The sequence below is a fragment of the Tachypleus tridentatus genome, chromosome 3, assembly GCF_004210375.1.
Source record: "Tachypleus tridentatus isolate NWPU-2018 chromosome 3, ASM421037v1, whole genome shotgun sequence".
Lineage (NCBI taxonomy): Eukaryota > Metazoa > Arthropoda > Merostomata > Xiphosura > Limulidae > Tachypleus > Tachypleus tridentatus.
The window spans coordinates 55,702,615-55,717,662 of NC_134827.1; the positions used below are offsets into that span (position 1 = coordinate 55,702,615).

The following is a 15,048-nucleotide window of genomic DNA, read 5'->3' on the forward strand; positions in this document are numbered from 1 at the left end:
GTAAGCAAGCAACAGGTCACAAGTATATATCCAAAATACAAATTAACAAACTAATGACTAAATTACAACTTGAGAGAGACTAGCTTTCTTACTATAAAAAAAAACTGAAATGTTTTATTCTTTGGTTACCTAAAACCAATGAAATGTATTAAAGTATTCAAGTTTTTCTGAAAGACTTAAAAAAAAATTCGATGTTATTCATAATTTACACGCTACCAAGACAGATCACAAACGATTAACACAGCAAATGTTACAATACAAATATTTATGGTGCATTTATTTACTAGCTAATAATAACTGGAAGGTGAAGTCCTTCCAAAGTTGTTGCATAACAACTCCTCCCAAAAGCAAAATTACAAACATTTTTTAATAAATTAAGTCAGAATATTCTAAATGTTTTTCTTGCAAATGCCTGAACCCAGAACGTACTTGAAACATGGCCACCTTTGCGTATTTCAACAGATTCAATCTCCTGTTTTGCATCTACAGAACTGCCATCTGTGTGCTTAAAGATCAGCTGACTTGTACCAGGAAACGCTGATGCATTATAACCTAAACTATTAATACTATAGTTGATTCCACTTGTAAGATCTTTATCCCGAACCACGGTGCTTATTGCAGAAGAAAGCAGCGTTCTCGTTTCAATTGAAGTGACCGTTGACACGGAATTTCTGTAAGCAGGTGTGGAAGACATAAAGGGGTCATAACTCATCCTCTGCAAAGGTTGGGGATCCTCGGTTGTACCATACAAAATCATCGTCCAGTTGGTGAGTGTTGCTCGACCTGGTGGACAGAAAATAAGTCAATTTTCATAGGTCATTTCTAATTATTTAGAAGAGATAACAAAATCAACTAATAAAATATATTTACTGCTATCACTCGTGTCTGATTTGCATAAGCTCCTCAGTAAAATGTTACACTGGTTATGCACCAGTAGTAAAAGTGAAGAAAAATATTATTTAATGATGTGATGCCATGGTGTTGAAATATGCCACAGGTCTCATGCTAATGAAGTGTTATTGCACATGATAATGGATGCAGAGCTAACATGAGCTATTTTTGCTTCACCTGGATAATAATCAGTTGCTGACACCTAGTTTTATAGATAAAATCATTGCTACAGATGGGACTTTGCCTAGTTTAAATACATACATTACTACATGTGAGACCTCGCTTAGTTTAGATACAAACATTACTACAAGTGGGATCTTGCTTAGTTTTGATACAAACATCGCTACAGATAGGACCTTGCTTAGTTTCGATATAAACATTGCTACAGATGGGACCTTGCTTAGTTCAGATACAAACATTACTATAGATGGGACCTTGCTCAGTTTGGATATAAACATTGCTACATATGGGACCTTGCTTAGTTTAGATACAAACATTACTACATATGGGACATGTATCAAGTATTTTATTTCATGCTCATCACCTCTTTAAATTATTCCTTAACAGCACTGGTCATCATTTCACATCTCTCCTATGCCTATAGTTACTTAGTGTGTGCATACATCTATAAAGCCAGTAATCTCTTACACTTACAACAAACATTCACTACTATATTTAATGATGAAAACTTTCTTTTACATAAATGTACACAAGCTTATATGCAAGGTAAATTAAGAATGTTTGTGAGCTTTTACTTTACTGCTTGATTTATTAGATATAAATAAATGATAATTTTCAACACATTAATGTTTTTACCTTAACCTTCAGACTCGGGTAACAGTCAAGATAAAACAACGAACAAGAAATGTATCACAGTAACACTGTTCAACAAATAAACAAACTCTGTTCATATTTACCAAAAAAGCGTCCTTCATTATGAATCTCAAGTTTCCACTCTCCGTTTGGGTTCTCTCCCCAGTTATGCACGGTAAGAAAAGGCCAATTAACAAAACCAGACCGATACGTATCAAGAGGACGTCTTTCTAGAAGGGTCGACCTAACAAATAGTTAGAACAATTAAAATATGTTATTTGTTCTTATTCTGTTCGTAAATATAGAACTTCATAAAGAATTTACAGTTCTTAGGCCTTACCATTTTTCAAATTATCTTATTAATTAATCTCTACCTCTTAAAGGCTCACTCCTTTTCTCACTCTGTTGAGAACACTTACACGCTTCTCTTTTGGTAATATACAACACTGTTGAGCAACAAAACTATCACCTGCTGTTCTTAGGCCTAGTATGGTGTTTATGTTGAATGCTCAATATTCGTGTTGATTAGTTATAAAGGTTTTTTTTATTTATTATTCTTTAATTTTAGATAATTTTTGTGATATGTCAGCAAAATAGTTTAATCAGAAGTTTTATGACACTGAGTTAATCAAAAGCAAAATAAAATTTACCAACAGTGTCTCAGCTAAGCCTTACATTAAGTTTTTGTTTTAGGCCTGATGCATAATGAAACTTCAAATAGGCCTACTGTTACTGACATTATAGAGTCAATGTTTAAAACGTTTTAAGTGCTGAGTAAGTGCTAATTAACAAATATTCTTATGATGTTTCAAGGAAATTTATCTACATGGCCTTAAAACATAAAGAATAAACATTTATTACTACTAAGTATCTTTTATCCTTTGTACAGTTGAAAGAAATTAAAATTTGTTTTGGAACATCTACACTATTTTTCCACTTCCTGATCTACAGGGTGTTCGGAAAGTCACTGTGCACTTATATATTTATTAACAGACATGTTTCAATAAAGAATACAGGAGGTAAATATGAATGACAATTATAAACAATGTTGAAAGTGACCCCCATAGACATCAATACAGGTCTGGATCCTTCTTATTTTGTTTCTAAACACTGCTATCAGTTGTGGCTTGAAATAGACTGAATAAAATATGATTACAAACTGCACAGTGACTTTCCGAACACCCTATATAATACAGTGAAAAGACACACAAGAGTGCAATTCTTCAGAATGTACATGTGCTTCTGTTCATCATAATATTTAATTTTTCTGTGTGGTTATTTTACTAAAAATGCATTGATTACAAAATAACTCTGAGACTGATAAAATACATGAAAAGTAGAGGGATTTTGAACGTACAGATAAATTGTCATAAATCATTAAACAATAATTATCCATTATTTTTGATGGACTTTTATACTAGTTTGAAATGTGTGATAATAAAATCAAACTTGTACTCAAGTATTTCAGAATGATTTGAATCTGTTGATAAGTTGAGTGTAAGGTAATTTACTTAGGTTATGACAATTTGAGTGACATGTTTAAAATGGTTTAGAACCCACTCTGCATGTGTACTGAAGGAAAGATTCTTAATAAAGTAGTAGAGCTAACAAAGTTAACGGGTGTTACTAATCACATGTCAAAACAGGTACTCTCTATGCAAATAACAAGTTAGGTCTTCAGTGGAATAACAAGTACTATTTTGGTGTCTCTATCTAAGAATACTTGTTTACTGGAAAGTCACTACGATGCTGATAATAAAAGGTAAAATATGATACAAAACTTTACAAGATAGACAGTAAGTAGAATAAAAATCACTTACTTCATTGTAATGAGATTGCAACAGGACAAGTAGTGTTAGGCTTACGGGTGGATGTGTAAACACAGCCTATTATGTTATACGAGTTGCAAGAAACGATCCACAGAACATGGAAACAAGCTTAAAGACAGACCATTGTTCAATCTTGTGTTGTTTTTTTTAAACACAGAACAGTTTTACCCATTACAAGAGAACACAGTTGTTATGACCCTGACAAGCTTCAATTTTTAAATCATAATATTTTGCATGTTCTACTGGAATTATTTTCAGTGTTCTGGTAATTACCACCATACCTTGTAAACTTCTCAGCCCATTTATAAAAAGTGGACATTATCAGAAACCGGATTAGTTTTCAACCAAAGAGCCACAAATGTTATCAGTCTTTATCAGAGTCTGATAGTTGATCCAAAATATTTGACTGGATGCTGACAGCATCAACTTGGGTTAAATGAACTAATCCAAACTAAAATTTGAGTACATTATCTGTGTAGCTTTGATAAGATTATCTCACACAGAATTGTTATGATATTTATGCCTGTGTAGTTAATATACATCAAGAACTTTGAAGTATACACAAGGATCAGTTAGCTACTGCTGAATTATCTCTACAAGACAAGGATGACTTACTTTGTACCCATTGGAGACTGAAGATAAATGTGGATATCACCCCTCCGAGTCGACGACAGAGTGATTTGTGCCTGAACGTGTTCCAAGTACTTTACATTTTCACAATGGATTTTCAGATAAACTTCAATGTAACTCTTTGGTGATATCATCCTAATGAAAACAGGAACACTTTAAAATCCAAACACATTATTACATCTTTTTCATTCCAATCTGACTTTGAAAAATGTTCACTAACAAATAACAAACTTACAAATCTTGACACTGTAAAACTTATTTTTCTTCTCAGTCTTTTTTTTGTCCAAGGTTAGTGACTTCAACAAACTTGCACCATTAGTGGATCAGGTCTATGTATGCAAAAACAGCTCGTTTGGGTTGAGAAAATATTTTACGCAGAATAGTGAACAGCGTTTCGACCTTCTTCGGTCATCGTCAGTTTCGCAAAGAAAGAAAGAGGTAACTGACCGGAAGCTGACCACGTTTGGCAGGGGTTGTGTAACTGAGTGTCGGAATGTAGAGGGTGGTGTTAGATGTTTAAATATATAATTTTATTCAGCAGACAAATAACCAACTTTTGGCAAAAACTAGTAACAAAATATGACATTCCAGTTAATACCAAATTTATTCAAAAACCAGGCACAAAACTGAGATCTGTACCATGTAAAAACTACACTGACAAATACCACACCAACATTATTTATAAAATACAATGTGATAACTGTCGCGACTTCTATATTGGAGAAACAAGTAGAAAAATGGAAACCAGATTCAAAGAACATAAAAAGTCATCTTCACACGTTTTCAAACACTGCAAGTCAAATAAACACAACATAACCATAGAAAACACTCAAATACTAAATAAAGAAACAAACATAAACAAACGCAAAATTAAAGAAGCCTTACTTATACAACAACTTAAACCCAAAATAAACCAATATAAAGGAACGCCTTTATACCTATATTGAATATAATAAAATAAATAATATAAAATTATATATTAAAACATCTAACACCGCCATCTACATTCCGACACTCAGTTACACAACCCCTTCCAAACATGTGGTCAGCTTCCGGTCAGTTACCTCTTTCTTTCTTTGTGAACCTGACGATGACTGAAGAAGGTCAAAACGTTGTTCGCTCTTCTACGTAAAATATTTTCTCAACCCAAACGAGCTGTTTTTGCATATATATTTCCCTACAAGTGGGTTTTCTCGACATCACTGAGTGGATCAGGTCTGTTGAGGTCACTAACTGAAGACAAAGAATATCCTCAACACTGCACTTTATCCCACTGCTTACCGTTGGATTTCCTGAGCAAGTGACATTGAATGTAAGTTTCTTCATGTAATTTATCAAAGTTGGAACGTTTCATGAGGCTAAATATGAAATTACTCACGATGTAGGCCTCCAGTAGCCAACAGTAAGCAGTTGGATTGTGTACAATACTGATGATATTCTGTTTACACTTATCTGTGGGGTTCATTAAAGACCCACGACCAAGTCAGTTTTCCCCCAAACTCGTTAAGAACAAATTAGGTGAACATCAATCAATAATTCTAAGACTGGTCATGTGTTTGACCTCAATTTCTGTTCTCAACTGAAATTATTTCTTACACTAAAAAATGCTACAAGATGAAGTGAAAAAGCCATTTTGAATATGTCCATGAACTTCCTTCATAATCTGAAACTGCTTGTTACTGTTATGAAATTCTGACAAACTATTATTTTGCCAACTGTTTCTTTCACTTTGACGTGGTGGCAACACTGAAAGCTTAGAGTCTGATTTACGACGGAAAAAACAAAATAATACAATAAGCTATAATGAAAGTTTCCACACTAAAGTAAACAAGTTTTAAAACAGATGCAACTACTAGATTCACATTCTTTAAACATAATTTACAATACACTGTGTTTCTAATTACAGAAGACAATAATATTTATACATTTCATGAAGGATGAGAAAAATAATGCAAGTTTGCCAACACTTCTAAACATTATGTTTGATCTATAACTTCCTGTGACCAAAAACAGACACGAGTTTCTCATTCAAAGTTAATTTTAAAATATAGTATAACAGTTCTTACTTGTCCATGGGGTGAGCACGGACTGTGCAAACTTTCTGTTGTGGAACAGTCTTCCATTTTCTGGACAGTTTTACCATTGCTGCAGCATCCATTAGTCCATATCCAAAGGAGTGACTCACTGAAGGATAAAATAGATATAATAACATGATAAAACTTTCAAGAAAAATAGAGTTGAGATTGAACTATCATAGAACTTCCTACTTTGCTAAAAGCACAGGAAGGTTTAGCTAAGCTACAGATCTGTCTCAATCTTGTGGTGGTGTGAAACATGAACTACTATCTCTTTATGGTGAACTCAACAGACAGAAACCACGATAGCATTTTTTTCACGAAAATTTATCCATCATAAAAACCCAGGTATCAATTTCTTACACTAGTAAAGACAACTATATGATAGACTGGAAACACCTCGTGTCGAATATCATATGAAAGACATTTACCATTCCTTCCTACGCCGTTGGTCTTCCAATCGGTGGAATGTAGATTAGCCATTCGGGCTGTTCTTACAACAATATGCTGCATATCTCTCCACGTTAAATGGTTGCTACAACAAAAATAATTAAGTTACTTTTCAATTATGCCTTTGATGTATTTTAGTTACTGAGTGAGTTAGGGTAAGACTAAACTTTCAAAATAATTCTAAATGGTTCTTATTATTTTACAGCTTTGTAAAATGTGTATGAAAAAAAAAACGTGGCCACAATATGAGAAACAAAACAGTAACAGTGAAAGAGAAAAAGATATTTTAATTTGGAGTTTACTTATAAGTATTATTTTATTGTTACGACAAATTATCCTTAAACAAAAGGATATTAAGAGATTTGACTAACTTAGCTTCAAGTGCAAGAGCACAAATTCCAGCAGCTAAAGGAGCAGAAGCTGACGTTCCGGTGTGTTGTGAGGTGCACGAGTGATGCAGGTCCGATGTGATCTACAAATAAAAATACATTCATTTTTGTTCGTGTCTGTTTGCTTTAAAGCACAGAGCTACACCATGGGCTATCAGTGCCGTGTCCAACACAGGTATCAAAACCTAGTTTTTAATGTTGTAAGCCGTCAGACTTAACAAATGAGCCACAGCAAGCTTTTCTTGTCACACAAACTTTATTTTTTAATGAAATACAATGCATTATTTTGTTAAAAAATAGAAAAGACATAACCAGAAAACAGCATATAAACAAATGTAGAACATTTAAATGTGAAAGAAAAGCTGATGATGTTTGTATTCAAACTCTTAACTACACATTCTTTGAATTATTTAATCAGTTAATAAATTACATTTCATTCCTGGTTTCAGTAACACACACACACACACATAGCATTTAAGAAAAAGGCAAATATTTTTTTTTAAATTGTCCCACCCCCCGTCCAGTTGACTACTAAACATAATGATTTATGTAGTAAGAGTAAATAATTGTATTAAAATTAATATAAACTGTATCAGTCCTGCATCATTACTAAACGTAATGGCTAAAGTACAAGGGGTAAAAAAAAGGCTGTTTATATGAACTTACGATTTGTCTTTCCCCTCCAGATCCACTACTGTATGTCGTTGCCAATGTGGAGGAACAAGCCTCACTATACCATGGAACCAGCCCATTCTCTGTGGCACTGCTGATGGACAAGGTCCAGATGGAGTTTGTGTAACCATCACAGTTACAGTTGTCATGGTTTCTACCTCCATTACCAGATGCCCACACAAATATTGAGCCCAGTCCTGCTCGACCCTGAAAATAAAGAAAGGGTATTTTTAGTAACTTCTATGAATGGTTCTTCTTTTGGCCTCAGAGCAAGGAAAGTTAATACATTTGTTACTCCTTTCTATTTCAAAATAAGACACAACAAATAAGTAGCTATCTTGTTACACTTACAGATTAGTGATGTGTTCCTTATCAACTTTGGTATAACAAACATTCACGATGAAGAGAAACCCACTTGAAGTAAAAATGTATTCTAAAGACGGCTGGTATGGGTGTTAAAACTTTTAATCAAAATAAAGTACAGAACAACATTTCGACCTTCTTTGGCCACCCTCAGGTCAAAAAAGGCAGTTTGAAACTGATCGTTGCTTAGCAGATGTCTCAGGGACAATCTCAAACCCAGTCACACTCTTATCAGTTTCAAACTGTCTTAAACTGATGATGGCCAAAGAAGATCGAAATGTTGTTCTGTATTTTATTTTAATTAAAGTTTTAACACCACACCAGTTATCCCTAGAATACATTTAAACCACAAACATTAGTTCTTATTAAAACCTTAGTATAATAAAAACAAACATTCACAAAAAGATGAACACCAAAATGCTAACCACACAAAGAAACTTTATACCCATAAAGGTGCGAGATGATTTTTATAACAACCATTACATGCAGATAATCACATCACACTACTGTCAAGTGTGAAATGATGACATGTAAATTATTTACTTAAAGTCTCAGCAGAGAACAGAAGGTTGTCAATCACAGACGAAGACTTTTTCTTAAGCATTTTATTAACATTTTCAAAGTTACAATGAAATCTCCACTAGGTTATATCTGTTCCACATATACAGGAGTTAAAGATGATTCTAAAACACATCTAAATAATAAATCCAGTTTGACTTGATTACTTACTTTCAAGTTATCATTACAACCTAGTAATAGCTTGAGGATATCTTTTTATGTGTAATTTTTGTTAATTAATATGCAACCGTGGTTTAGAAAAACAAGACAACCTTTTCAATGCCACGAATAAAGGCCTTGGTTGCCAGTTTTCCCGGGCCATCAACCGTTTTTCCATCATCGTCGGGTCCCCACGAGGCACTGTATATATCAATATGTTGCGTATTTAAGCTCAACGATCGAGCTTCGACTGCATCAGTAACATCTCCATCCAACATTCGAACACCTGAGAACACAAAAATGTTAGTTTGTGTTCAAAGATTAAATCAAATGGCTGGTAAACATGTAACCTTGTTCATGTATTAAACAATATATACAATCAAATAAACAGAGATATGAGCAAATGGATCAATTAATATTCAAAAATGAGAATGTTGTATAAGCATAACCTTGTTTAACCCTTAAACAGAGACCATCATCAACTGATACTGGTACCAACAATATTCCTACTGCTTAAGGGTTAAAGAATAGAATAAAACTATATATACAAATATGATGTTAGATAGGCAGACACTAGTTTAAATGATCAAACTATACATACAAATATGATGTTAGATAGGCAGACACTAGTTTAAAGGATAAAACTATATATACAAATATGATGTTAGATAGGCAGACACTAGTTTAAAGGATAAAACTATATATACAAATATGATGTTAGATAGGCAGACACTAGTTTAAATGTTCAAACTATATATACAAATATGATGTTAGATAGGCAGACACTAGTTTAAAGGATCAAACTATATATACAAATATGATGTTAGATAGGCAGACACTAGTTTAAATGATCAAACTATACATACAAATATGATGTTAGACAGGCAGACACTAGTTTAAAGGATAAAACTACATATACAAATATGATGTTAGACAGGCAGACACTAGTTTAAAGGATAAAACTATACATACAAATATGATGTTAGACAGGCAGACACTAGTTTAAAGGATAAAACTATACATACAAATATGATGTTAGATAGGCAGACACTAGTTTAAAGGATAAAACTATATATACAAATATGATGTTAGATACGCAGACACTAGTTTAAAGGATCAAACTATACATACAAATATGATGTTAGACATCATGACACTAGTTTAAAAGATAAAACTATACATACAAATATGATGTTAGATAGGCAGACACTAGTTTAAATGATCAAACTATACAGACAAATATATTGTTAAACAGGCAGACACTAGTTTAAAGGATAAAACTATACATACAAATATGATGTTAGATAGGCAGACACTAGTTTAAAGAATAAAACTATATATACAAATATGATGTTAGATACGTAGACACTAGTTTAAACGATCAAACTATACATACAAATATGATGTTAGATAGGCAGACACTAGTTTAAAGGATCAAACTATATATACAAATATGATGTTAGATAGGCAAACACTAGTTTAAATGATAAAACTATATATACAAATATGATGTTAGATACGCAGACACTAGTTTAAAGGATAAAACTATATATACAAATATGATGTTAGATAGGCAGACACTAGTTTAAAAAATAAAACTATATATACAAATATGATGTTAGATAGGCAGACACTAGTTTAAATGATCAAACTATATATACAAATATGATGTTAGATAGGCAGACACTAGTTTAAAGGATAAAACTATATATACAAATATGATGTTAGACAGACAGACACTAGTTTAAATGATCAAACTATATATACAAATATGATGTTAGACAGACAGACACTAGTTTAAATGATCAAACTATATATACAAATATGATGTTAGATAGGCAGACACTAGTTTAAAGGATAAAACTAAATATACAAATATGATGTTAAATAGGCAGATACTAGTTTAAAGGATAAAACTATATATACAAATATGATGTTAGATAGGCAGACAATAGTTTAAATGATCAAACTATATAAACAAATATGATGTTAGATAGGCAGACAATAGTTTAAAGGATAAAACTATATATACAAATATGATGTTAGATAGGCAGACACAAGTTTAAATGATCAAACTATACATACAAATATGATGTTAGATAGGCAGACACTAGTTTAAAGGATAAAACTATATATACAAATATGATGTTAGATAGGCAGACACTAGTTTAAAGGATAAAACTATACATACAAATATGATGTTAGATAGGCAGACACTAGTTTAAAGGATCAAACTATATATACAAATATGATGTTAGATAGGCAAACACTAGTTTAAAGGATCAAACTATACATACAAATATGATGTTAGATAGGCAGACACTAGTTTAAATGATCAAACTATACATACAAATATGATGTTAGATAGGCAGACACTAGTTTAAATGATCAAACTATACATACAAATATGATGTTAGATAGGCAGACACTAGTTTAAATGATCAAACTATATATACAAATATGATGTTAGATAGGCAGACACTAGTTTAAAGGATAAAACTATATATACAAATATGATGTTAGATAGGCAGACACTAGTTTAAAGGATAAAACTACATATACAAATATGATGTTAGACAGGCAGACACTAGTTTAAAGGATAAAACTATACATACAAATATGATGTTAGACAGGCAGACACTAGTTTAAAGGATAAAACTATACATACAAATATGATGTTAGATAGGCAGACACTAGTTTAAAGGATAAAACTATATATACAAATATGATGTTAGATACGCAGACACTAGTTTAAAGGATCAAACTATACATACAAATATGATGTTAGACATCATGACACTAGTTTAAAGGATCAAACTATACATACAAATATGATGTTAGATAGGCAGACACTAGTTTAAATGATCAAACTATACATACAAATATATTGTTAGACAGGCAGACACTAGTTTTAAGGATAAAACTACATATACAAATATGATGTTAAACAGGCAGACACTAGTTTAAAGGATAAAACTATACATACAAATATGATGTTAGATAGGCAGACACTAGTTTAAAGGATCAAACTATATATACAAATATGATGTTAGATAATGTAGACACTAGTTTAAAGGATCAAACTATACATACAAATATGATGTTAGATAGGCAAACACTAGTTTAAAGGATGAAACTATATATACAAATATGATGTTAGATAGGCAAACACTAGTTTAAATGATAAAACTATATATACAAATATGATGTTAGATACGCAGACACTAGTTTAAAGGATAAAACTATATATACAAATATGATGTTAGATAGGCAGACACTAGTTTAAATGATCAAACTATATATACAAATATGATGTTAGATAGGCAGACACTAGTTTAAAGGATAAAACTATATATACAAATATGATGTTAGATAGGCAGACACTAGTTTAAAGGATAAAACTATATATACAAATATGATGTTAGATAGGCAGACACTAGTTTAAAGGATAAAACTATATATACAAATATGATGTTAGATAGGCAGACACTAGTTTAAAGGATAAAACTATATATACAAATATGATGTTAGACAGGCAGACACTAGTTTAAATGATCAAACTATATATACAAATATGATGTTAGATAGGCAGACACTAGTTTAAAGGATAAAACTATATACAAATATGATGTTAGATAGGCAGACACTAGTTTAAAGGATCAAACTATACATACAAATATGATGTTAGATAGGCAGACACTAGTTTAAATGATCAAACTATACATACAAATATGATGTTAGATAGGCAGACACTAGTTTAAATGATCAAACTATATATACAAATATGATGTTAGATAGGCAGACACTAGTTTAAAGGATAAAACTATACATACAAATATATTGTTAGACAGGCAGACACTAGTTTAAAGGATAAAACTACATATACAAATATGATGTTAAACAGGCAGACACTAGTTTAAAGGATAAAACTATACATACAAATATGATGTTAGATAGGCAGACACTAGTTTAAAGGATAAAACTATATATACAAATATGATGTTAGATAGGCAGACACTAGTTTAAAGGATAAAACTATACATACAAATATGATGTTAGATAGGCAGACACTAGTTTAAAGGATAAAACTATATATACAAATATGATGTTAGATAGGCAGACACTAGTTTAAATGATCAAACTATATATACAAATATGATGTTAGATAGGCAGACACTAGTTTAAAGGATAAAACTATATATACAAATATGATGTTAGATAGGCAGACACTAGTTTAAAGGATAAAACTATATATACAAATATGATGTTAGATAGGCAGACACTAGTTTAAATGATCAAACTATATATACAAATATGATGTTAGATAGGCAGACACTAGTTTAAAGGATAAAACTATATATACAAATATGATGTTAGATAGGCAGACACTAGTTTAAAGGATAAAACTATATATACAAATATGATGTTAGATAGGCAGACACTAGTTTAAATGATCAAACTATATATACAAATATGATGTTAGATAGGCAGACACTAGTTTAAAGGATAAAACTATATATACAAATATGATGTTAGATAGGCAGACACTAGTTTAAATGATCAAACTATACATACAAATATGATGTTAGATAGGCAGACACTAGTTTAAAGGATAAAACTATATATACAAATATGATGTTAGATAGGCAGACACTAGTTTAAAGGATAAAACTATACATACAAATATGATGTTAGATAGGCAGACACTAGTTTAAAGGATCAAACTATACATACAAATATGATGTTAGATAGGCAGACACTAGTTTAAATGATCAAACTATACATACAAATATGATGTTAGATAGGCAGACACTAGTTTAAATGATCAAACTATATATACAAATATGATGTTAGATAGGCAGACACTAGTTTAAAGGATAAAACTATACATACAAATATGATGTTAGATAGGCAGACACTAGTTTAAAGATAAAACTATATATACAAATATGAATATAGGATGTATAGGCAGACACTAGTTTAAAGGATAAAACTATACATACAAATATGATGTTAGATAGGCAGACACTAGTTTAAAGGATCAAACTATATATACAAATATGATGTTAGATAGGCAGACACTAGTTTAAAGATAAAACTATATATACAAATATGATGTTAGATAGGCAGACACTAAAGGATCAAACTATATATACAAATATGATGTTAGATAGGCAGACACTAGTTTAAAGGATAAAACTATATATACAAATATGATGTTAGATAGGCAGACACTAGTTTAAATGTTAGATAAAACTATATATACAAATATGATGTTAGATAGGCAGACACTAGTTTAAAGGATAAAACTATATATACAAATATGATGTTAGATAGGCAGACACTAGTTTAAAGGATAAAACTATATATACAAATATGATGTTAGATAGGCAGACACTAGTTTAAAGGATAAAACTATATATACAAATATGATGTTAGATAGGCAGACACTAGTTTAAAGGATAAAACTATATATACAAATATGATGTTAGATAGGCAGACACTAGTTTAAAGGATAAAACTATATATACAAATATGATGTTAGATAGGCAGACACTAGTTTAAATGATCAAACTATATATACAAATATGATGTTAGATAGGCAGACACTAGTTTAAAGGATAAAACTATATATACAAATATGATGTTAGATAGGCAGACACTAGTTTAAATGATCAAACTATACATACAAATATGATGTTAGATAGGCAGACACTAGTTTAAAGGATAAAACTATATATACAAATATGATGTTAGATAGGCAGACACTAGTTTAAAGGATAAAACTATATATACAAATATGATGTTAGATACTAGGCAGACACTAGTTTAAAGGATAAAACTATATATACAAATATGATGTTAGATAGGCAGACACTAGTTTAAAGGATAAAACTATATATACAAATATGATGTTAGATAGGCAGACACTAGTTTAAAGGATAAAACTATATATACAAATATGATGTTAGATAGGCAGACACTAGTTTAAAGGATAAAACTATATATACAAATATGATGTTAGATAGGCAGACACTAGTTTAAAGATCAAACTATATATACAAATATGATGTTAGATAGGCAGACACTAGTTTAAAGGATAAAACTATATATACAAATATGATGTTAGATAGGCAGACACTAGTTTAAATGATCAAACTATATATACAAATATGATGTTAGATAGGCAGACACTAGTTTAAAGGATAAAACTATATA

General features: G+C 31.1%; 1 protein-coding gene across 2 annotated transcripts in view; it reads right to left on the bottom strand.

Annotated features, from left to right (window-relative positions):
• Nucleotides 1–15,048, bottom strand: part of LOC143246906 (proprotein convertase subtilisin/kexin type 4-like) — a 47,016-nt gene that overhangs the window by 3,066 nt on the left and 28,902 nt on the right. For both annotated transcript variants that reach the window (XM_076494165.1, XM_076494166.1), the window contains exons 7-14: nt 8,943–9,115; nt 7,744–7,956; nt 7,060–7,160; nt 6,670–6,773; nt 6,230–6,347; nt 4,149–4,298; nt 1,809–1,948; nt 430–783 (exon numbers count right to left, since the gene is read on the bottom strand). In XM_076494165.1, coding sequence (XP_076350280.1) covers nt 430–783; nt 1,809–1,948; nt 4,149–4,298; nt 6,230–6,347; nt 6,670–6,773; nt 7,060–7,160; nt 7,744–7,956; nt 8,943–9,115 — 1,353 coding nt within the window. The remainder of the gene's footprint in view (nt 1–429; nt 784–1,808; nt 1,949–4,148; nt 4,299–6,229; nt 6,348–6,669; nt 6,774–7,059; nt 7,161–7,743; nt 7,957–8,942; nt 9,116–15,048) is intronic.